At 45.7% G+C, this 25,272-nt stretch overlaps 1 protein-coding gene across 1 annotated transcript in view; it reads left to right on the top strand.

Moving 5' to 3' along the window:
* Window positions 1-25,272, top strand: part of LHX1 (LIM homeobox 1) — a 51,765-nt gene that overhangs the window by 13,350 nt on the left and 13,143 nt on the right. The window contains exons 2-3 of the mRNA XM_081844238.1: window positions 4,154-4,380; window positions 12,106-12,383. Of these exons, the coding sequence (XP_081700364.1) occupies window positions 4,154-4,380; window positions 12,106-12,383 (505 nt within the window). The remainder of the gene's footprint in view (window positions 1-4,153; window positions 4,381-12,105; window positions 12,384-25,272) is intronic.

The following is a 25,272-nucleotide window of genomic DNA, read 5'->3' as shown; positions in this document are numbered from 1 at the left end:
GTTTTCCCCCTGGTTCGCTGGGAAGCCTAATAACAAGGGATGGTGGCGTTTGGGCTCTGAGCCAGGGACACTTTGCTACGGGGCTGAATGGGAAGCTTTTCAGCACTTCTGAGCGGAGATGCAAATAAGAGGACCGGCACACAGACTCCGCCTAGGCCCCCTCTGTAAAATATCTGTGCTTTTTCAAAACTTGAGAAGCACAAAGTGTCCTTATTTTAACCTAGGATAACAAGGTGCAGAATGGGATGAGGAATTTTCAGTATTCAGTAAAAGCTCAGCAGCCTATTTTGGCATCAATAGATAAGCATCCCCCTGAACTGAGCTTTATTTTTTTAATTGCTTTTAATTGCTATGCTTTCGAATGGTTTGTCTTACTGCAGTATTTTAACTGAGGGTGCTTAAATGCCCCATTTGAACTGCCATTGCATATTTTAATGGTGTGTTGGTTTTACAGTTGTAAAGTGCTTGGAAGCCTTGTTGTCCTATAAGCGGTATATACATTCATTATATATAAATTAATTGTCATGAGTGGTAGAAGTATTTGCAGCTTCCCTCCCATGATACATGCTTTGTGCACAACATGGGTCCGTTTGTTTCAAACGTTTATTTCAAAAATTTACATTGAAACCCTAAAGCACTTGATCAAAACAGAACCACACTGAAAGAGTTACAGCATTATGGCATGAGAACAGCAGCAGCTAAAACAAAGATATTTGGAACCTCGGGTTAAAAAGCAATTTGAATAATAATAATAATAATAATGTTTTTTTAAAAAATGTGCCCAGGGTCTGTTGAAAAGCCAATAATGCAGGAACCTTAAAAAGAGCTTTCTACCAAGTCAAACCATTGGGCCATTTAACTCAGTGTTGTCAACACTGGCTGGCAGCCTGGCAGCAGCTCTCCATGGTTTCAGGCAGGGTCTCTCTCCTACCCTGATCTGGAGATGCCAGAGATTGAACCTGGGACCTTCTGCATGCCAATAATAATAATAATAATAATAATAATAATAATAATAATTTATTTGTACCCCGCCCATCTGGCTGGGTTTCCCCAGCCATTCTGAGCTGCTTCCAACAAAGATTAAAAATACATTAAAATGTCCCACATTAAAAACTTCCCTGAACAGGGCTGCCTTCAGATGTCTTCTAAAAGTCTGGTAGTTGTTTATTTCTTTGACATCTGATGGGAGGGCGTTCCACAGGGCGGGCGCCACTACCAAGAAGGCCCTCTGCCTGGTTCCCTGTAGCTTTGCTTCTCACAGTGAGGGAACCACCAGAAGGCCCTCAGTGCTGGACCTCAGCGTCCGGGCAGAACAATGAGGATGGAGACACTCCTTCAGGTATACCGGGCCAAGGCCATTTAGGGCTTTAAAGGTCAGCACCAACACTTTGAATTGTGCTCGGAAACGTACTGGGAGCCAATGTAGGTCTTTCAAGACCGGTGTTATGTGGTCTCAGCGGCCACTCCCAGTCATAGCTGTCAACGTTTCCCTTTTTTAAAGGAAAATTCCCTTATTCCGAATAGGATTCCTCGCAAGAAAAGGGGAAAGTTGACAGCTATGCTCCCAGTCAACAGTCTAGCTGCTGCAAAGCCTTGATAAACTAGGATTAGAGCCTAGGCCACACCAGTCCTGGACCCAAAGGAGCAATTTGCTTTGTCATTCATCTTGTTATTCATCCAGGTTACCACAGAGCCTTAGAAGGCGGCCTGTCCTATTTCACCACAAGCCAGCCTATCTGAACCTCTTTTCTTCAGTTATTTTTCATAATTTCAGTTGCCTTTTCTTTCTAATGCAGTGCTTCAGGACAGACAGCAGCTTAGCTGGGAAAACATATCCCTGCAGGGAGAGGCAATGATGGGATCAAGAAAAAAGCATCTCCTGTTGAATTTCTGTCTGCTGAGTAGCTATTAAGTACATAGGAGTTAGGGAGCGGAAGCTGCTGGTTATATTAGCCACCACAATGTCCTCTTTCTCCACCGAAGACCCTTGTTCCATTCCCACCAAAACAGTCTTGAAATAACTCTCAAAAAAAACTCCAAAATACCTCCATCCTTTTTAAGGAATGTACAGTTGTTTGGAAATATAGCTTAGATGTGTGGCCTGCAACAAAGTGTTGCAGTATAGAGTATTCCTGTTCAGGGTTCTAGCCAGCTATAAGTTCATGAAGATTTGGCCAATGGCCCATCTGGTCCAGCATCCTATTCTGCCAGTGGCTCTCCCCACTTGAAGTCCCCAGGAACTGGCGTTCAGAGGCATTTCCTGTCTTCGAAAGTGGGGAGGGGGGGAAATGCCGGCATTGTGGCTAGTCCCCATTGCAGACCCTCCAAGTGTCCCTATTTTCCAGCGACGTCCCTGATTTAGAAAAGCCATCCCATTCAGCCCGGACACTGAGGTCCAGTGCCGCGGGCCTTCTGGCAGTTCCCTCACTGCAAGAAGTGAAGTTACAGGGAACCAGGCAGAGGGCCTTCTCGGTAGTGGCGCCCACCCTGTGGAACGCCCTCTCATCAGATGTCAAAGAAATAAACAACTATATGACATTTAGAACACATCTGAAGGCAGCTGAAGTTTCAATGTATTTTTAATCTTTTGTTGGAAGCCGCCCAGAGTGGGCAGGGCATAAATATATTATTATTATTATTATTATTATTATTATTATTATTATTATTATCATTATTATTATTACTATATCCTGGAATGTCCCCCTTTTTCATAGGATAGGGTTGCCATATTTCAAAAAGTAAAAAATGAGAACACTCTGAAAGTTGTTGAGCCATGTGATTTTTTTGATTCACTTGCCTAAGATTCAGGACAAAACGCTGCCTTTCAGAAATTCCCCCGGGACGCCAATTGAAATCCTGGTAATGTCCGGGAAAATCCAGATGTATGGCAGCCCAACCTTAGGATGTTTCTATTTTCATTAGAGAAATGTTGGAGCTATCTGACCCATGAACCGTCTGAAGGCAACCCTGTACAGTACAGAGAAATTTTAAAAACCTTGAATGTTTTATTATGTTTTTATATACTGTATGTTGGAAGCTGCCCAGAGTTGCTGGGGCAACCCAGTAAGATGTGTGTGGTATAAATTGTAAAATCCTCATTGTGGAATGGGACATCCCCATTTTCATCGGAGAAATGTTGGAGGGTGTGCCATTGATGAATTTCCCCTGTCCTCTTTTGAAACCATCCAAGATGGCGGCTATCACTATCTCTTGTGGGAACGAATGATTTCGTTTTTGCTTTCTGCTCTGCCGCTATTCTTTTTTAAAAAAAACAAAACCAAGCTGACTCGGGAAATGCACTGAGTCTGAGTGAGGAGAAGGTGGAACTGGGAGCGGGGGGTCTTTCATTTTGATGGACAGGGGTGGGTTTTCATCACAGTGGGTTTTCTTCCCTGGGCATTGCAGTCCCCATGATTTAAAGGGAGCGGGGAAAAGCTGTGCTTGTTTTTCCTGTGAATTTATGCTCCTTTACCCAATGCAAGTCAATGAAAGGGAATCTTTCTTTTGCAAAGAGAAGATGCTTTGTCTCCAGAAATCTGCCAGGCAAGCGGGGCGGGGGGGCAGCAAATAAATAAAAATACTTAACTGAAAGTAGAAATTGTGGGAAATCTTGACATTTTCTGAGCACTTGGGTTCAAAAGAAAGTAATTTAAAACAAATGTTGTTGAGATATTTCATTCCGAATCTGCTAGACAGAGACACAGGATGATGACGACAGGTGGGTGTCCTTCCCCATACTAAATCCTGGCTTTGCCTATCCAGAGGTACCCCCCTCTACCAATGGTCCTTGCACTAGAACAGTGGTGGCCAAACTTGGCCCTCCAGCTGTTTTGGGACTACAACTCCCATCATCCCTAGCTAACAGGACCAGTGGTCAGGGATGATGGGAATTGTAGTCCCAAAACAGCAGGCGGGCCAAGTTTGGCCACCACTGCACTAGAAGGTCCTTTCTGGGAGGGCAGCATGGCCAGCCCTCAATATCTGTTTTCTGCTGCCTGCCATTCTGCCTCTTGGTAGAGCCGGCCCCAATTATTCCCCTCTTCCAGCTTCCCTATTCTGGTTTCAGCCTTGTTCTGGTTTCGTTTCTGATCCATTTCATTACCTCTGGCCTGTTTCCCCCCCTTCTCTCTCTCCCTCCCTTGCTTTGATCCAGGTGTTTTGGGACCAAGTGTGCTGGCTGCTCCCAGGGCATCTCTCCCAGCGACCTGGTCAGGAGGGCCAGGAGCAAAGTCTTTCACCTGAGCTGTTTCACCTGCATGATGTGTAACAAACAGCTCTCCACCGGCGAGGAGCTTTATATCATCGACGAGAACAAGTTTGTCTGCAAAGAAGATTACCTGAGCAACAGCAGCACTGCCAAAGAGAACAGCTTGCACTCAGGTGAGGAGCGGCGATGAACTTCGGCTGGGGTGGGGCAGTCCGAATGCAACTGTTTGGACCATTGAAATGCCTGGTTGTCAGGGCTGTATACAACCGGTTACATCAAGTGACTTCCCCCAAAGAATCCTGGGAATTGGGGTTTGCTAAGGATGCTCGGAATTGCAGCTTTGCAGAGGGTTAAACTAGTTCCTAGGATTTGCAGGGGGGGGGGGAGCACCATGTGATGTCTGTAAATCTCACAGGAAGACCTTAGGCTACATACCTAGCCATTAAAGGTAAAGGTAAAGGGACCCCGGACCGTTAGGTCCACTTGTGACCGACTCTGGGGTTGTGGCACTCATCTTGCTTTATTGGCCAAGGGAGCCGGCGTACAGCTTCCGGGTCATGTGGCCAGCATGACTAAGCCGCTTCTGGCGAACCAGAGCAGTGCATGGAAACGCCGTTTACCTTCCCGCTGGAGCGGTACCTATTTATCTACTTGCAGTTTGACATGCTTTTGAGCTGCTAGGTTGGCAGGAGCACAGACCGAGCAACGGGAGCTCACCCCGTCACGGGGATTCAAACCACCGACCTTCTGATCGGCAAGTCCTAGGCTCTGTGGTTCAACCCACAGCGCCACCCGCATCCTAGCCATTACTGAGGAGCTATTCTGCTGGAATCAGTCTGTAGAGCAGGAGACTCTTAATCTCAAGGTTGTGGGTTCGAGTCCCATGTTGGACCCCTGGATTGCAGGGGGCTGGATTAAATAACTCTCATGGTTAGGCTTACCATATGTCTGGAATTTCCCTGATATAGCTGGCATTCAGCCCTTGTAAACAGCGTCTGGATGGAAATTGCTGAAATGTCCCAGGAAATCCCGGGCGTATGGTAGCCCATGTCGGTAGTGTAGATTTTGACAAATTTCATTAAAAATAGCTTAGTAGGCAAACTAAGGCCTAGGGGCCAGATCCAGCCCAATCACCTTCTTAAACCGGCCTGTGGATGGTCTGGGAATTAACATGTTTTTACATGAGTAGAATGTGTCCTTTTACAGTGGTACCTCAGGTTACATATGCTTCAGGTTACATACGCTTCAGGTTACAGACTCCGCTAACCCAGAAATAGTGTTTCAGGTTAAGAACAGAAATCAATAGTGCTTCAGGATGAGAACAGAAATCATGCTCCGGCGGCGCAGTGGCAGCAGGAGGCCCCATTAGCTAAAGTGGTGCTTCAGGTTAAGAACAGTTTCAGGTTAAGAATGGACCTCCGGAACGAATTAAGTACTTAACCCGAGGTACCACTGTATTTAAAATGCATCTCTGGGTTATTTGTGGGGCATAGAAATTCACTCATTTTCCCCCAAAAATATAGTCCGGCCCCCCACAAGGTCTGAGGGACAGTGGACCGGCCCCCTGCTGAAAAAGTTTGCTGACCCCTGCCTTAGAAACTCCGTGTTTTCGCAAGGAAAGCTCAGCAACTTTGGTCAAAACAACTCTTTTGTGTCCGGATTTTGACTTTTTGAAATACGGCAACCTTACTCATGGCCCCTTCCAACTCTACAATTCTGTGATTCTATGAGGAAGGCCCATTAAATTCAATGGGATATAATCTCAGGCAGGGGTGCCAATTTAATAAAATATGGGGGGGGAGCAGGTAAGCCCTGACACATACTCACCATTTGAATAGTAATGCTCATCAGCTTGAGGGGCGGGCTCCTCAAATATTTTTTTGGTGGGGGGGGCGCAAATGGACCTCGGCTCCTAGGCCTAGGAGATTGGGCACCTATGCACCCAGGTAAACTGGATTATGCTAGCAACATTAGAATCTGTACCTTAGCTTTCGTGAACTCTAGAATACTTTAAAACAGAATTGGATCACTCCACCTAGGGGGAGAGGTCTATCAACACCTATCAGCCATGATAACTGGGGAAGGGAAGTAGCTCTGTGCTTAGAGCATCCGCTTTGCATGCCTGAAGGTACCCAGTTCAATTCCTGGCATCTCCAGAACTGGGAGTGTCTTCCAGGTGAAAGTCTGGAGAGCTACTGCTGGTCCTGAGCAAGATGGACCAGTGGTCTGACTCTGGATCAGGAAAACTTCCTATGATGTTAACAAAACAGATCTTCTGGATTCGGAGATAGTGTAACTCAGGGTAGCCCTGGCCAGCATGCCTAATGGTCAAGGGTGATGGGAGCTGGCATCCCGCAACACCTGGAGATCACCACATTCACCACCTCTTCCCCAGAATATCTGCCACTAATATTCATAATGGTGGGCTGTTAATAATAATAATAATAATAATAATAATAATAATAATAATAATAATTTCTTATTTATATCCCACCCATCTGGCTGGGCTTCCCCAGCCACTCTGGGCAGCTTCCAACAAAATATTAAAATACCATAATACATCAAACATTAAAAGCTTCCCTAAACAGAGCTGCCTTCAGATGTCTTCTAAAAGTCTGGTAGTTGTTGTTCTCTTTGACATCTGGTGGCAGGGCATTCCACAGGGTGGGCGCCACCACCGAGAAGGCCCTCTGCCTGGTTCCCTGTAACTTGGCCTTCATGCCAGGCTATGGGGTTTTTTTTTTTATGGAGGCATGGGTTTGGAAGAAGGGTGTTGGCTTACAACCAGCAGGGCTCATTTGATGTCTTTTAATTAATTGATAGGAGCAATTAATTTGCTCCCCCCTTTTCCCCCCCTTTCTGATGCATTCAAAGTTTTCACAGCTATGGAAAATCAGAAGGTGACTGTTCTGTCATTTGGGGAGGGAGCTGAGAGTAGATTATAAACTTGATTGGAGATGGAAATCAAAATATCCACCCCCAGGGGGGGAATTACGGAATCACGGGCCAATATTTGGAGTATTATTAAAATAGCGTTGGATTGTACCCAACCCAAGTCTTATTCAGAGAAGACCCATTTCAGATATTTTTGAATCACTTACTATGAGTTTGTATTGAATTGTATGGATGGTCTGATGAATTGGTTTCATTCTCTCTCTCGTTGCCTTGTTATACTATTTTGGTTTTGACGTGCTTAGAGCCATTGCAATGTTTTGCTGATGGTTAATGCTATTGATCCCACCACGAGCTGTTTTGAGCTCAGCTCTGTCGCTGGAAAAGCGGAATACAAATCTGAAATCAAATTTAAGTCAACGGACCCAAGTTAGTCATGTCCTTTTTTATTTTCAACGGGTCTTCTCTGAGCAGGACTAGGAAGGGAGACAACCAATGGTTTTATTTTTATAGTATAATATAATCACATTATTGATTGCCTGCCCTTCACACACACACCCAAGGTCCCAGGGCAGGTTATAGCAATGTTATAAACAATTTAAAACAACTTGCAGACATTAAAAATAAGGCTTCTGAGTGGTGTATGAAATACAAAAACCAATTGCACAATGTTATTCAAATACTGGTGAAATGGAGGGTCTGAGAAGATCAGATCAGAGCAGGGTCTGCTAAGCACATTTTGCAATCCACACTTAGCTGCAAACCGCTGGGAGGAGCATCCCTAGGTGTCTATGGGTCTTTTCCTTTCTTACATCCCTTTTGGGAAGAGGACCAGTGAATTGGAACTACTGGAGATCCATTTTAAGAGCCCAGGAAGATCAGAGAGAAACACATCTTCAGAGAGAGTGAGTGATAGACAGGCACATACTTTGTAGGAAACAGCTTCTTCTTTTTTGAGGTGGTGGGTGAAGAAATTCACAGTCCCAAGGAAATGTTTGGCCCTAGCAGACTTGTTGGGGAGATGTGTGTGTGTGTGTGTGTCGGCTTCACACCCGTGTGTTACTGGCACACATGTGTAAAGTGTGGAGGTTTGTTGAAAGGAGAGGAAGAAGGAGAAAGTGACAACACCGGTTGCAATTTTCGCTCCACCACAAGGAATAGTTAACACAATGCTCCCCCTCCACAAAACACACACACACACTTAAGGACAAAATATGGGGAGGGGGGAAGTGTTTTCTCTGTCTGAAACCTGGGGCTCAGTCCAGCTCACAAGTAGCTCACCACGAGGTCCCATTGATTCATTGCAAACAAATACTTAATGGTGCCACCTTTTGTGGGTCTACGTAGAAGTATCTAAGTCCCACTGAGTTCTATGGGGCTTTTGTTACTCTCAGGTAAAATCATTAGGCAGCCATCCTAGGCATGGACACTCAGAAATAAATCCTAGTGAATTCAGTGGGGCTCCCCCCCATGTACTATTTTCCTTTTGATTGATTTTGATTTGTTTAACAGTGGGGTTAGGAATGCAGCCTTTATTTATTTTGTAAAATTTATACACAACATGATTGCAAAAAGACTCTGAAATCCTCAAAGCAATTTGTAAAAAAAAAAGTTAAAACAATAAGAAAAAAGGTAAAACAATAAGAAAAATTAACAACAATGCTATAAGACAAAGTTAAAATAACAATAGACAAAAAAACCCACATTAAAACTCACATCAACATTAATTGCATTAATCTCTTCCACTGAAGTAAACATAATTTTACTTCAGCTTTCTACATATTAATACATATTTATTTGGAAGAGATCTCCCCCACCCCACGTGTGTTTCAATGGGATTTACTCCCAAATAATTGGGGGTTAGGCAGCTGCCTTAAAAGTGCTTTACGCTGGAACAAGCTTCCCTTACTTCGGTGGGGGGGGGACTGAAGGGCATCCATGCAGGGTCAGGCCAAAGGACTATCTAGCCCATGGGTTGGCAAACTAAGGCCCGGGGGCCAGATCCGGCCCAGTCACCTTCTCAATCCGGCCCACGGACGGTCCGGGAATCAGCGTGTTTTGACATGAGTAGAATGTGTCCTTTTATTTAAAATGCATCTCTGGGTTATTTGTGGGGCATAGGAATTCGTTCATTCCCCCCCCCCCGAAAAAAATATATAGTCTGGCCCCACACAAGGTCTGAGGGACAGTGGACTGCCCCCCTTGCTGAAAAAGTTCCCTGACCCCTGGTTTAGCCAAAAGACTATCTATCCCAGCATCCTGTTCTCACAGCAGCCAACCAGCTTCCCCTATGGAAACCCTGCAAGCAGAATATGAGCACAATAGCTCCTCTCTGGCTCATAGTGATTCCCAGCAACCAGAATTCAGAGGCATATCGCTTCCCACATTGGAGGGAAAATGCATCCATCATGGCCAATAGTTACTGATACCTGTAGTCTCGTCCTCCATCAATTTGGCTAATCTGTGATCATGCAGATGTTTTCGATCTGTTTTTTAAAAAACGTAGGTTGCTTTTCACCCTGTTAAGTCTCAAAGCGTCTTATAACAGTGTAAAATACACAAAATTTAAAATTAAGCCTCCAAGATTCAAAACATCAAGAATTTAAAATATCTATTGGCGGATATAGCTATCTATAATCATTAATACATAACGCAGCTTGGTCGATTAGGGCGTGGTGTTGATAATGCCAAAGTCGCAGGTTTGATTCTTGTGGGAGGGAGTTCCACAGGGCAGGACCCGCAACACAGTTCCCCATCATTCCCTGACCATTGGCCATGCTGGCTGGGGCTGGTGAAAGCTGAAGCTCCATGGCATCTGAGGACAGCGGCTTCCCCACCTGTGCTTTCCCTTCCTTTAAACCCAAACCATACTTTCTTGTCATGTGTTCGCACACACATCTCACTCCAAAAATCTACTCGGTACTTATTTTGTTGCTATTAAATAAGTTCGTGGGTTGTTGTTTTTTAAGTGACTTTTTAATACAGGTTTGCGGGGAGCCTGTTGGGGCTCATTGCCCCAAATTCTAACATTTTGGAACATTTTTCCTCAGTAACAATGTTTAGGATTGCAGCCCAAGTCAATGTGCTTAGATGCAAATTGCTTCAGGTCTCAGTTCTAAACTCTTAGGTTCCAGGGATGTACAACTAGGAATATGTATTTTGGACAGATAATGCTGTTTCTCTCAAATCCTGTTTGGGGGGTTTCCTTCAGGCATTTGAGGAGGATAAGGTTATCTAGCCGAAATGGCTATGTTCTGTCTTCACTGTCAATTGCTAGGAATCGCAAGGCCCTGTTCAACCAACCTTTTCCTCTCTAGGGTAATCCAATAAGTGTATGGGATGCCAAAATGTCTGGAAATCAAGGAGACTGACTTGACAAATAAATGTCTCTTTGATGAGGAAATAAGCTGTAGAACCAATTCGCACATGCATGGTTTTCACTTTGCAATCTGCATGTGCGAATGAGCCAACCTGGGTCAAGTGTCAGATTTTTCTTTTTTGGCATTCCACATGGTCTGTGGACACATCCAGCTACTGAAATGCGGAGGAGGAAATGGCTTTGACTTACTTCCCTCCAGGATGTGCGGCTGGATTTTCCTTAGGACCAGGGCAGCTCAACTTCCTCTCCCTGATCAGTACAATTACTATTTAATTTTTAAAAATAAAATAAAAACAATAGCATTGCTTAAAGAGGCATTTGTTTAATCTCATGTCCAGCTTGGCCCTCAGGAAGTCAGTGGGAAGTACATTAAGTGTATATACAACTGATGCTTTCTATCAGCTGCAATGGACTGTCATTCAAGTTTCCAGGGGGCTGTGAATTGGCTGTAACTTTAAGAAGAGCAAATTTCAATAACTTGTGCCTGGCTTGTTTTTTCCTCCTCCCTCCTTGTTCCTTTTTCCTCATATGCCATCTTTTTAGATTGTGAGCCCATCTTAGTGCTGGTTTTCGTAAGCTGCTCTGAGGGCCTTCATGGCTGAAGAGTGGCTAGAAATGCAACATTATTTATTTGTTTGTTTGTTTGTTCTGTTGCCTCCCACCTCTGCGTCTCAAGGCAATACACGCAATGTAATAAAAACTGCTAAAAAGCCTTTGGAAACAGCACAGAAAGTATCTGGCAAATGAATGGGGAAATAATAAAATATGGCATAAAGCAATTCATCCTGCTGGGGGAGCTGGTCATAATTTGTATCACTATGCATACATCTAAAGAAACAAACAAGTGGGACATTTTTTCATTTTCTCCCACATTATTAGAACCTGGGGTCCTGCAATTAATCTGCTTAGCCAGAGACTCAGGACGAGCAAAAGAAAGGCTTCCTTTGTGCAGTGCATCATTTACCTGTGGAACTCACTGACACAAGATGCACTGGTGACTGCCTCTGCCTTAAATAGCTTTAAAGGGGGGAGCCAAATTCACAGTGTGGGGAAGTGTTTTAAGGTGGGGAGGTGGGGAGCAACACCTGCATTTATGGTGCTTTCTTAAAGGTAAAGAAACCCCTGACTGTTAGGTCCAGTCGCAGACAACTCTGGGGTTGTGCAGCTCATCTCACTTTATTGGCCGAGAGAGCTGACATACAGCTTCCAGGTCATGTGGCCAGCATGACTAAGTCGCTTCTGGTGAACCAGAGCAGCGCACAGAAACGCCGTTTACCTTCCCGCTGGAGCAGTACCTATTTATCTATTTGCACTTGTATGTGCTTTCAAACTGCTAGGTTGGCAGGAGCAGGGACCAAGCAATGGGAGCTCACCCCGTCGCGGGGATTTGAACCGCTGACCTTCTGATCGGCAAGCCCTAGGCTTTGTGGTTTAGACCACAGCGCCACCCGCATCCCTTGGTGCCTTCTTTCACGTTGCTTATTTAGCAAGCAAACCATCCTATATGATCAGCTCCCCTATTCAGTTATGATTGAGATGAGATGGTTGCAGCTGGATGCGCATCTGAGAAAAGGCGGACATCTAAGGGCATGTGTCTTTGTGCGTGTGCTTCTCCCTACCACTGCAGCCACCACCGGCAGCGACCCCAGCCTCTCCCCGGACTCTCAAGACCCCTGCCAAGACGATGCCAAGGACTCGGAGAGCGCCAACGTGTCGGACAAGGAGGTGGGCAGCAACGAGAACGACGACCAAAATCTGGGGGCCAAGCGGAGAGGGCCCCGCACCACCATCAAGGCCAAGCAACTGGAGACCCTCAAAGCGGCTTTTGCTGCCACCCCTAAGCCCACCCGGCATATCCGTGAACAGCTGGCGCAGGAGACCGGCCTCAACATGAGAGTCATTCAGGTACAGGAGTTTGATGGGTGGGAGAAGGCACGATGGAGGAAAATCCTAGCGTGGGGCAGTGGGGAGGGGATGGGTGTCCCGGGACGGTGGAGGCCAGGGATGTGGCATGAGGCCTTCAAGGCCTCCCCAACTGGCCCTCAGGACTCCATCTCTGCTCCTGGGCTATAATAGCCTAGTGAGATGTGAACTGTGATAACCTTTCTTCATTGCCTCAGAAGTTTGTGTGTGTGTGAAAAGTTTTGACACTGGTTAGAATATTGCTTGGTTTTGCTCCACCTGCCTTTGGCCTCACCCATCATTGACTTTTGGCTCCCAGGAGGCTGGGAACCAAGAAATGCAGGCCACAGGGTCACAGAAACAAAGAATTGTAGAGTTGGAAGGGACCCAAAGGGTCATGGAATCCCTCACAATGCAGGAATCCTGTGCGCAAACACACCTTATTCTTATTCTTCTTTGGTGATCACTCGTATCCAAGTAAGATTGTCTTCCATGAACATTTAACAGTGAGTCCGTAGGTGACCGTGGAGGCCAGTTCTGGATCCACACGTCCTTCCACAGTGGGGACATTGGTTTCCAGGCGGGAGTTGATCACAGTGAGGGTTTGCCAAGCCTGCCTTCCTCTTAGCTTGTTTCTTCTTTTCGCCCTGAATCTGTGCTTCTTCAAAGTCCATGACACCTTTCTCCAACTGGAGCGCTCACAGGCCAGTGTTTCCCAATTGTCAATGTTTATACTATATTTTTTTAGATTTGCCTTGAGAGAATCGTTAAACCTCCTTTGTTGACCACCAGCCTTCTGCTTTCCATTTTTAAGTCTGGAAGAGAGTAGTTGCTTTGGAAGACTATAATCAGGCACCCGAACAACATGAACAGGACCAGTGGTCAGGGATGGTGGGAATTGTAGTCCCAAAACAGCTGGAGGGCTAAGTTTGGCCATGCCTGGTTTAGGGCTTTAAAGGTCTTTATTATCACTCCACTTCCATTTTCTGGAGCAAAAGATGAGCACCAGTGCCATTGTGGTGTGAAATAATTGGGTTCATTTCACTCTCTGGATGGGATTCATGTAGTAGACAATACTGAGCTGAGTGGATCCACTGCCTTACCAGGTATCAGGTGGGAATGAATAATCACTCATGGGAGCACCGACCTGTATTGGGTCCCAACTGAGAGTCAGGAAGCGGTAGAGCCTCTGGCTCTCATATCTTTAACTGTGAATGCTTGATAAGTCCCTGCTTGCTATAGTATAGAGTTAAGGAGTTGTCCACCCCTCAGTCACCTCATGTAATTGTAAATTCAGCTGATGACTTCAGAGGCTTCCTCTCAGCACCTGTCAACTGATTGATGCTGAGAGGAGCTCTTTTGTGCACTCTCAGTGCTAAGCAGCTGATTGATGCCCATAGCACACCAGCCCCATTAGCAGCACTGTGCAGCCAAACCCAGTCATGTCTTTTCAGCCTTGCAGCTGATGTCACATCCGAAATCTGGTGTGGGGCAGGTGGGTATGGCTGGTGGTGGTGGGAAACAACCTTGAGGTTGCTGTAGTAACTAGGGGAGAGGGTGGGTAGAGGGACCAGGGAGGTGTCGGAAGAATGAGAGAGACACAGAAGCTTTCGCTACTACCTCACCTTTGGAAGCTTCCAAAAATATATGGCGGTTGAAGTGAAGTAGATGTGGAGCTGATCAGCCCCTCGGGCAAGGCTTCTGAGCTTACTCTAGAGCAGTGTTTCCCAACCTTGGGTCTCCAGCTGTTTTTGGACTACAACTCCCATCATCCCTTGCTAGCAAGACCAATGGTCAGGGATGATGGGAATTGTAGTCCAACAGCAGCTGGAGACCCGAGGTTGGGAAACACTGCTCTAGAGGACAAGCAAAATCGAGGGGAGCTAAATAGATAACATGTCTACCTTGCAGCAGGTAAGACAATAATGTATAAGCTTATTTCACAGGTGTCATTCCCCATGCCCTTTCCTCAAAGGCCAAGCCGGCACTGAATGGACAAGATCAGGCTTCCTCAACCTTGGCCCTCCAGATGTTTTTGGCCTACAACTCCCATGATCCCTAGCTAGCAGGACCAGTGGTCAGGGATGGTGATGATTTATTTATTTATATCCCGCCCTCCCCGGCCAAAGCCAGGCTCAGAGCGGCTAACAAGAAGTAAAAAATGGGAATTGTAGTCTCAAAACATCTGGAGGGCCAAGGTTGAGGAAGCTTGGACAAGATGATGTCCTCCGGCTGGAATTAATAAACTGATTCAGTCTCAGAACAACGTCACTCCTTTCTAGTGAAGAGATGCCTATACAGTGGTACCTCTGGTTGTGAATGGGATCCGTTCCGGAGCCCCATTTGCAACATGAGCAGAATGCAACCTGCGCGTGCGCGGGTCGCGATTCGCCACTTCTGTGTGTGCGCGTGACGTCATTTTGTGCATCTGCACAAGCGCGAGTGGCGAAACCTGGAAGTAATCCTTTCCGGTACTTCTGGGTCCCCACGGGACGCAACCTGAAGCAAACATAACAAGAGGCATGACTGTAATGTCTCTTCTGAAAACACAGCTATGCTATTAACATCAGCTTGGCCAGCGTTCACAGGGAGATCTGTTTTTGGGGAAGGGTGACGACGCAATGCTCTCTTGGGTATCCTAGGCCTCTTGTTATCCCTGGAGGCAGTGCTGCTTTTAATTTGTTTCTTTGTTTCCTGCATTTATTGCATTTATATCCCACCATTTTCTCCAAGGAGCTCAAGGTGGTCTATATAGTTCTCCCCCTCATTTAATCCCCACAACAACTGGCCCAAAGTCACCCAGTGAGCTTCATGGCAGAGTGGGGATTTGAATCCTGGTTTCCCCAAGTCTGGTGCTCTAACCACTACACCACACTGCCTCTCACATTAAATGGAAGGCTGCACCTATTGAATTCATACCTCTCTCTGTGTGTATATTATTGTTACTTATTTTACACAGGAGCCCTGCCTGAAATGAAAAATTGACAATCTTAGATGTGATTGAACATGAAAGAATGCAAGTTAATAATGATAATAATTTTTTATTTATATCCCGCCCTCCCCAGCTGAAGCCTGGCTCAGGGCAGCTAACAACAATAAAATAATACAATATTATTATTATTAATTATTATTATTATTATTTTATTAATATTATTTAGATTTCTTATCTATCATTTACTGTAAGATCCCAGGGCAGATTACAACAATATAAACATGTGATAGTAAAATCAGTTAAAATATAAACTCTCTTGGTGCATGTGAGAGTGCTGTGGTGTGTGTGTGTGTGTAAAACACAACATAATGTGAGCATGTGTTTTTTATGAAAACAATGTGGGCACAATCTGATTGCTTGTGCTTTGACCCCTGCTGAAATAAATAGGGTTAGAATGTATTTGGCAGAATTCCCTGGATACATTTATTTTTTAAGAAATGCATGCCAGTAAAATGAACAGGGGGGGCTGCAACAAAATGTTGAGCTCCTGCTCACTATCCCAGTCACTGCCATTCCGTTCCCCTCCACAAGCATTTCCCAATCTCCCAACAACAGTCAATCAGCACTCCGCAGCCACTGAGCATGCTCAGTCTTCACTGGGGCTGTCTTGGCGTGTCCCCTAATTTTAAACAAATCCTGAAGACTTTTGGTCCTCCTGAAAACCTCCTATTCCACAAGCCAGTTGACTGCACCTCCACTCCGACTGGGGCAGGACAGGAGCATGGGCAAAGCCGTTAGGCGAGTGCTGACAACTGTATTTCAGTGGCATAGGACACAGGTCCCCAGTTAATTCTTTGTCATCTACATGCAGAACAGGGAGAGACCTCCTTCTGGAACTTTGGAGAGCTGCTGCCAGCCAGAGCAGGCAGTACTAAGCTTGCGAGGAATCCTATTTGGAGTAAGGGAATTTCCCTTTAAAAAAGGGAAACGTTGACAGCTATGACTGGGAGTGGCCGCCGAGACCACATAACACATTGGCTCCCAGTACGTTTCCGAGCACAATTCAAAGTGTTGGTGCTGACCTTTAAAGCCCTAAATGGCCTTGGCCCAGTATACCTGAAGGAGCGTCTCCATCCTCATCGTTCTGCCTGGACACTGAGGTCCAGTGCCGGTGGCCTTCTGGGGGTTCCCTCATTGCGAGAAGTGAAGCTACAGGGAACCAGGCAGAGGGCCTTCTCAGTAGTGGCACCTGCCCTGTGGAACGCCCTCCCATCAGATGTCAAGGAAATAAACAACTACCTGACATTTAGAAGACATCTGAAGGCAGCCCTGTTTAGGGAAGTTTCTAACGATTGATGTTTTAATGTTCTTTTAATCCTTTACTGGAAGCTGCCCAGAGTGGCTGGGGAAACCCAGCCAGATGGGCGGGGTAAAAATATATTACTACTACTACTACTACTACTACTACTACTATCATCATCATCATCATCATCCTCATCATCATCATCTGCCTGAGCCAGTATAAGGCAGCTTTCTCTGTTTTCACATAAGCAATGCCTGAAGACTGGAATGTGTATATATACTAGGATAAAATGATGATGGAGCTCAGAGCTTGGGCTACACCTGGGTGGGGAACCTCAGGCTCAGGGACTGAATGTGGCCCCACAGGCCTCTCTATCAGGCCCTCAGGAACCTCCCCACACCCTCCCTAACCACACCCTTCACTGGCTCTGCTTTGCACCCTCCTTCTGGGATGGAACGCTCCCTTGAACCCGGACCCTGCCTCTTCTTTGCTTGGATGAGGGGTAGAGAGCAGGACATGGAGGTGTGAACCCCTCTGACTTTTGAATGCATGGGCATAGCAGGGGGGAGCAGGGGGGAGCGGCCTCCTCCCAACAATCCAGTAAATGAATAAAAATACTGAACTAAAAGTAGAAAGATTTTGACCGATTTTTCTGAATACTTGGAGGTCAAAAGGAAGTAATTTAAAACGACTGTTTTGCTGAGATTGCATTCCGATTCTGCTACCAGCCTTTCTCAACCTGTGGGTCCCCAGATGTTGTTGAACTACAACTCCCATCACCCCTAGCTAGCCAAAGCTCAGGGATGATGGGAGTTGTAGTCCAACAACATCTGGGGACCCACAGGTTGAGAACCAGAGGATGATGACAGGTGGGTGCCTTGCGTCTCTGCCCCCCAAAAAACATCCTGGCTATGCCCATGTTTACACCACGTTATGCCAAGTCTGTTGCTCCACTCATTTTCACCTCTGGCCCCACCCAGTGGACTGTTCCACTTGAAGACTGCAGGGTCATATTTTCAAAATTCTCGCACATGAATCTCCCTGCTTGAAGAAGGCTAGCACAGCACAGCTATGCCACAACTTTTGCCTTTTGCTTTGCTACTGACCCCTCCACCCACCCAGGCAATTTGGTTTGGCTGTGATTGGGGTCAGGGGAGCATGATGCTTCTCTGTGCAGATGGAGAGGGAGAAAGAGGGAGGGTGCAAAGTGATGCAGGAAAAGGGAGAAAAACAAAACTTTTGGCATTGTAATATCATTATACAAATCTATGGTGCAGCCAGGTTTGGAATACTGTGTACGGTTCTGGTTGCCTCTCCTCAAAAAGGGTATTGTAGAGTTGGGGAAAGTTCAGGAAAAGGGCAACCAAAATTATCAAGGAGATGGAGTAAACCCCCCCCCCCCGAAGAAAGGTTGCAGCATTCAGGAAGTTTTAGTTTTGAGAGAAAAGACGTTATAGAAGTTTACAAAAATGATGCATGGTTTAGAGAAAGTGGATAGAGGAAAGTTTTCTCCCTCTCGCCCAACACTGGAACTTGGGACGTCCACAGAAGTGGAATGTCGGAAGGGTCAGGGAAGATAAAATAAACGCAGCAGGCAGTTAACTGTGGAACTCCTTCCTGCAGGAAGCAGCGATGACCACCAGCTTGGATTACTTTAAAGAGGATTGGACAAATTCATGGAGGAGAGGGCTCCCAATGGCTACTTGATGCCTCCCTAGCTGAAGGCAGTAATGCTTCTGTATACTAGTTGCTGGAGGCCTTAGCAAGGGCGAGGGCTGCAGTGCTCGGATCCTGCTTATCTGTGAGGGCAGAACGCTGGACTAGATGGCCACTGGCCTGATTCAGCAAACGCTTCTTATATTTCTTTTCCTCACATTCACCGCAACCCATAGATACCCCGTAGTTTCTTGAGAAGTCCTGTCGTTTGGTCATGTGTTTCTACACAAACTCCTTTCCATCGGCTTTGGAAATGAAAGCTGCCATTAAGCTGAGGTGTGTACATTTCAGACAGCCATTGCACATGCTCAGAAGGCAGGTTCATTGAATAGGAATCGGGGGAAGGGGAGTTGAAAGTGTGGGGAAACACCACAGGTAATGCGCATTGGATCTCTGCCCTACTCTGAGGTGTGCAGCAAGCTTAAATTGTGACTTGACATGCACCGAGAGAACCGTCCTCGCTGCAATTTGAGCTGCTCATGTGTACCTTAGTCAAATCCCTGCGTCTAATTTTGTAATAATAGAGCATTTATTTGGGGGTGGGGGGGTGAGGAACCTGTTGCGATTATATACGCTTTGTGTCACGTGTAAGGAAGCTGCCCTGTCCAGAGCCAGGCCGTTATGTCCCTCTTCCTCAGTATGCATGTGCACACTGCCGTCCCAATTAGCTATGTACTCCACTGGAGTATCATAGAATCATAGAATTGTTGGGAGGGAACCCAGGGGTCATCCAGCCTAACCCCAGATGCATGGTTGTTGTTGTTGTTTAGTCGTGTCCGACTCTTCATGACCCCATGGACCAGAGCACGCCAGGCACTCCTGTCTTCCACTGCCTCCCACAGTTTGGTCAGACTCATGCTGGTAGCTTCGAGAACACTGTCCAGCCATCTTGTCCTCTGTCGTCCCCTTCTCCTTGTGCCCTCCATCTTTCCCAACATCAGGGTCTTTTCCAGGGAGTCTTCTCTTCTCATGAGGTGGCCAAAGTACTGGAGCCTCAGCTTCACGATCTGTCCTTCCAGTGAGCGCTCAGGGCTGATTTCCTTCAGAATGGAGAGGTTTGATCTTCTTGCAGTCCAGGGGACTCTCAAGAGTCTCCTCCAGCGCCATAATTCAAAAAGATGCATGGTAGATGCATGGAAAAGATTCATAAGACAGGTAAAATGCTGTTTTTTGTTTTGTTTTGTTAAAAAAAAGGTCTCATCCACACAATACATTTAAAGCATATTCAACATACCGGTACATTTGTAGCACATAGCTCCCCCAAGGGATCCTGGGAACTGTAGTTTGTTAAGAATTCTCTGTACCACTCCCAGGATTTTAAGTGGGGAGGGGGAACCATGTTATTTAAATGTATTGTGTGACTTGCATAATATATTTTGCGACCTTTTAAAAGAGCTCCTGAGCTGCTTATTTTTATTTTGGCTAAAAATTTCTTAGTTTCTTCACCTTCCTACCCTGAATTTATATTTTTTTCTGCTGCTGCTGGGCTATCCTTATCCCTTTGGGTCAATACCTCGCTGCCTTGTTTACACCTCTCTCTCTTTTATATGAACTTCAGATTACTAGACACCCCTCAGCCAATCAGCGTCCTTGGAAGGTTCCAATTGGAGTGGGGGGGGAGAAGGTGGGGAGAAATTGTGAATTCAAATCATTGGTGGGGGGGGGGGACTGAGTTTTTTTAGATTGGATATGACCCACTATCTCCAAACACACATACCCTTGTTAATAATAGAGTAACTATTTGAAATTAATGGACAGAACTCCTTTAGGTCCATTAATTTCAATAGGTCTACTCTTGAGTAGAATGCAGCCATAGAAGAAATAGCCACATCAAGGCTTCTTCCTTGAACTTGTAGATTGGAAAGCAGAGGGATAAATGAAATAGACACAATCAGTGTTTTCATCATTAAAAGAGGGGAACATTTGAGGAGCATTATGAAAAGACATGGTACACCCCCTACCTTGTTTTCTTAATTGCTTTTCTTAAGCAGGATACGTTTTTTTTTTTTAAAAAAAAAAAAGCAAATAAATTTTTAAACAAATGTAAAATTTCAATTCTATTCTTTAAAAGCACAATTTTCAAATTTATTTTTTAAAATTATTTTGATCTCTGTCCAACCTTTTTCTTCTTCTTTTTTTTCAAATGTCTGGTGCGCAGGAGTTGTTAGAAGGTTTGTAAATCCGGAGTTGGGAGATGAGGCTAAATTGCTTGCGTGGACGGAGGTTTTAAGGCAAAGCTGAGCACCAAATAGGTTCGGGGGCTCTCTGAATTAATTCCCTCATTCTCTTCACCCGCCGCATTCAATATCAGGTCCCTGATATTTTAAAAGGAGCGCGCTTTTAAAAACACTTTGAAATGGATAAATGCCTCGTTACGCATTCTGAAAGACCCAAGCCCACCGGTTAGACCTTTGAAAAATCGTCCCGGGTCTCAATGCCCCCCGTGCCAATCCTACGGCTTTCCTGCTGTGCGACTTTGTGAGCCGTGATTTCAGCCCACTGAAGCGGTTTACTCCCGAGTAAAACAGGCGGAGGCTCGGATGGTAAAGCTGCAATCCAAGCCCCATCAGAAGTTGGGAAAGATTTGCTTACTTCCAAGTAGGATGCGGCAACGCGCTTGCGAAGCTGAGTCCGGGCGCTGGAAGGACGCTCTGTCTACGCTCAGAGGCTCTATTTGCTTACTGAAAACAGACCCAGATTAAGCCCAGAATTCTTGTTTGTTTATTGAAAAGCATATTTATCCGGGGCGCACACAGAGAGCCTTTCCGCTTCGGTTGAACGGATCTGTTGAGACAATTGAGAATATTGCTGTCTTTGGATTTAGGATATGAGACCCAGAGGCTTCTTTGGGGGGTGGGTGGAGTAGAGATTTGGTTGGAAAATTTATTACATATTTATTTATTTCGAAAGTGTATATACCGATTAATGGCGATCTTCTCTATAGATTTCTGTCTGGGAATGGGAAACACGAGGTGATCGCCTACTTTAGCCCTACGCAGAGTAAACCCATTGACTCCCACGAAATTCAATATTAGAAGCAGCTCTTACTGCTTACAATATTGTTCTTAAGGGATTCTGTGACAACATTGCAGTGCTTAGATGTACTGCTACAATATATAAACAGATGCTGGGCCCCGATCCCGCCAGAGTTAAGGCAATTTAATCCTTGCAGAGTTGTTGTCGGGATAAAAAGGGTCAGCATACGTTTTACCTTGAGCTCCTTGGAGGAAAAGAGGGATACAGTTTTATTTTGTTTATGATTAAAATTTATATGCCGCCCTTCATCCAAGGATCACAGGGCGGTTGGCAGTGTAAATTAATTAATTGATGAGGCGGAAATATTTTTTGGTCTTAATTAGATTTTCCTTTAATTGACCTAAATGTGTGTGTGTGTGTGTGTGTGTGTGTGAACAAACTATACAGCCCAATTAAGGTTCCAGTGAGAGTCAGTCTTACGAAGGTCAATGGGAGTTCCTTCTGAGCAGACGTGCATAGGATCGCGCTATGTTAAACGAGCTATACAGATCTTCAAAGCAAATTGCGTTGCTGGGATCGTGACCATTAGCTCGCTGCTGACTACCTCCACATTTTTAAGAGGTGTGTGCCTTTGGATGAAAATCTAGAGCTCCGCTTACTCCTGAATTTCAAGGAGTCCGGGAATAAAATCATTGAACTGAGACTGACTTTTGAAGCGAAGAAAAAAATGTGTTTTAAGATCGAGGAGTTTGGCGTGTGAGAGAGAAAATCCAAAAAATTCACACCCGGGCTGGCAGAGCAATAATTATATTTAGGTTGCATATCCCTTGCTTGCCTAAGAAGTTGTTCCATTGAGCTCAGAGGAGCTTACTCTTGAGTAGACATGCAAAGTTGTTTTCTTCCTCAAAATCAGCCGTGGAAAGTTTACGGATGATTCAAAGAATAAAACACCAGCCTTCGTGCGTTTCTGAAAAATGTGGATTTTGCAAGCCCTTGAGTTCTCCAGAGTGCTTCGTCAGGGTGGCGCTTAGAAAGTTTAGGAAGCAGCAAAAGCTGGCTTGATATTGTGGTCGCTAGTTTAATTTGTTTCTCCCGTTACCAAGACTGTAGCTCAGAGTGCTACAATTCCCAGCACCCTTAACAAACGACAGTTCCCAGGATTCTTGGGGAGAGAGAGGGGTGATGTACTTTAAATGGATAGAGCTCACAATCTTAAACTGGGCTGCAACTCGGAACACGTTCTTGTTTTATTTACCATTATTACTCACCTATTAACCTAGTTCTCCGGGAGACTGAGAGGTAAATCCCAGGGAACACATTCGGACTTGCTTCTGAGTAAACATGTCTGGGTTTGCACTGCTAATTGGATTATTAGGCTCTGTGGAACTTTCACAGTAAGCAAAAAAAAAACCGAGAGAGACAGTTCTCTGCCCCGAGAGGATCCCATTTCCGCTGCTGTCCCAGCTCCGTATTGGTTTGAGGGCATTTCCGGCTTAACTCGGCTGCAGATCCAGATGTGGATTGGGCGGCTCCTTCATTATGTGAATCATTCGGGCCTGTAGTCCCTTAATCCAGTCACGACCTGGAGGGATAAGGGGGAGGCTGCAGCCGAGGGACCCATGGTCTGCTATGCGTGCAGAAAGCCACAAGTTCAATCAAACGCTTCTCCAGGTAGAGCTGGGGAAAGTCTGAAATCATGCCGAGCCGCTGCCAGTCAGTGTAGACAGCCCTGACCTAGATGAGCAGCTTTGTATGCAGCCCGTAGTTCAAAACACTGAGGACTTGAACCTTGCTTTCTTTTTAGAGGAAGGGAGCTCAGCGTCTGCTTGGCGCGCAAAAGGTCCCATGTCCAATGCCTCTCTAGGCAGGACTACGATTCTGGAAGGCTGCTGCCAGTCCGTGCAGGCAGTATTGAGCTACATGAGCCAGTGGCCTGACTTGTACTGAAGGCAGCTTGCTATTTGACCTGGTGCCTGAGCACCAACTGATCCGGAATGGGATTGCGTTCAAACCGAATCAAGGAGAATAAAATTATCCTGCCTTGAGAATCATTGGAGTGTGATTGTGTGTGTGTGTGTGTGTGTGAGAGAGAGAGAGAGAGAGAGAGAGAGAGATCATCCATAATTTTATAGTAGCTTATTTTATTTGCTCCTACTACTAAGGCATTGCAAAGTCTGGCTTGATCTCTGTACAATTAAAAAAAATCTACCCGTTTCAATCGTTTGAGGTGCGATGGCTGCCAGTGATAGATTCCATGTTGTTCGTGTGTTCAAGGCTGCTACACAAGTTGCTGGTTTAGTAAAGGGAGTGGGTGGAGAATAGTGGATAACGTGCAATAATGCGGAAGGAGATGTTTTACACAATCTCCCAGCGCTGCCAAAAACACCGGGCGGAATCGTGTGTGGTTCATGCAAGACGCAGAAAATCCAAATAGATTTTAAAAAAAAAAAAAGAGGAGGAGGAGGAGGAGGGTTATCTGTTCTGTTTTATTTATTTATTTTTGTAGGGAGTTTTTTTTTTCTAATTGGGGGGTGTGGCATTTGAAAAGCAGGTATATATGAAATGTAATTTAAAATGCAAGAAAACCCTCCTACTTTGAGCAACAGTTCCTGAAAGGCATTGAATGGAATCCAGCTAGGTTTTAAAGTCAATATTGAAATTAAGGGAGCTGTAAGAGTCGTGTCTATGGAGTTCAGTGGGTTAACCCTGAGCCAGGATTAACTTTGGATACATTGACCATGTGACGTTATGAGAAATCCTTCACGGGACGCTGGCCAAATGGAAAATGGCTGGGCCGGCTCCGGGCTCCTGCACCTTTAATAGGAACATAGAAGGGCGACTATCTCCTGAAATCGCCTCTTCTACACAGCAATTAAAGGTACAGGAGCCCCCGCTGCCGCTTTGTAAGCGACGCCTGCTGAAAAGCCCTCTTCTGTCCGATGATTAAAGGTGCGGGACCCGGGCCCCCTGCGCTCTTTGATCCGGCTGCCCTATTTCGTACAGGATGTGTGTTGTTGTGTACATTGCACGCAGGTACCGCCTTCCTAAAGCTGACCTGTATCTAAAAACAGTTCGGTTGGGTCCGGCTGATAGACAGAGGCTGCAATTCCTTCTTCGCTCTCCCACTCTTGGCGCAGATAAGATCGGTCTGCGTCTTTACCCCCTGGGGAGGAAATGCGCAGGGCGATCCTGGGCGTGGGATTGGGCTTCCTCCTCAACCGAAGCAGCGCTAGCTTTAAAATCTGCCTTCACCTGAACCAAGCGGGGCTTCTTTAAAGTCTTGCGCTTTGTTCCTTGCGCCACTGGCCTGCAAACCCCCGTTTAATTCGCGAGGGGGCTGCCTTGATCTAAGTACCCCGCTGATTTCAAGGGAATCTACTTCCCCGGAAGAAGATCCCACCTCCAAATGTATTTTTAGGAATCGAGATAGATTCATTTGGAATTAACTCCTCCATACCAGAATTTGTGGGCTCTTTCCCTCCTTGCTCTCTAGTGTGGTTCTAAATCTCTTAACGACCGAGGCTTGGAAGGTAGTTCGGGTTAAACCCTGCTGAACCCGAAGTACCTTATTGGAGATAATATTTCAGGGATTTCCAGTTCTTGTGTACGTTTGGTAGGGGGGTGTTGTTGTTGTTGTTTTTCTGGTGGGAGGGGACTGCGCTCATCTCCTTGGAGGATCCCGGTTTAAATCCGCAAAAGATTGCGCGCTCTCCCTACTCCATCAGTTTCCCACACAAATCGCTCTTCTTAATACTGTACACTGCAGCCCCTAACCCCACTTGCCTCGGAGTAAACCCACTGGATTATAAAAGGTTTACTTCTGAGAAGACGTAGTCAGGGTTGCGTTGTTCCAAGGATCGCCTTGCGCCTCTTTTGCGCCGTAGCGTGCTGAATAAGAAAAAACTGTGAGCCGCCCTGAGATCTACGGGTGAAGGGCGGTATACAAATTTTAATAATAACAACAA

The sequence above is a fragment of the Podarcis erhardii genome, assembly GCF_964252035.2.
Source record: "Podarcis erhardii genome assembly, chromosome: 16".
NCBI lineage: Eukaryota > Metazoa > Chordata > Lepidosauria > Squamata > Lacertidae > Podarcis > Podarcis erhardii.
The sequence above is the reverse complement of the archived record's forward strand: the minus strand, read 5'-3'. Positions and strand labels throughout refer to the sequence as shown.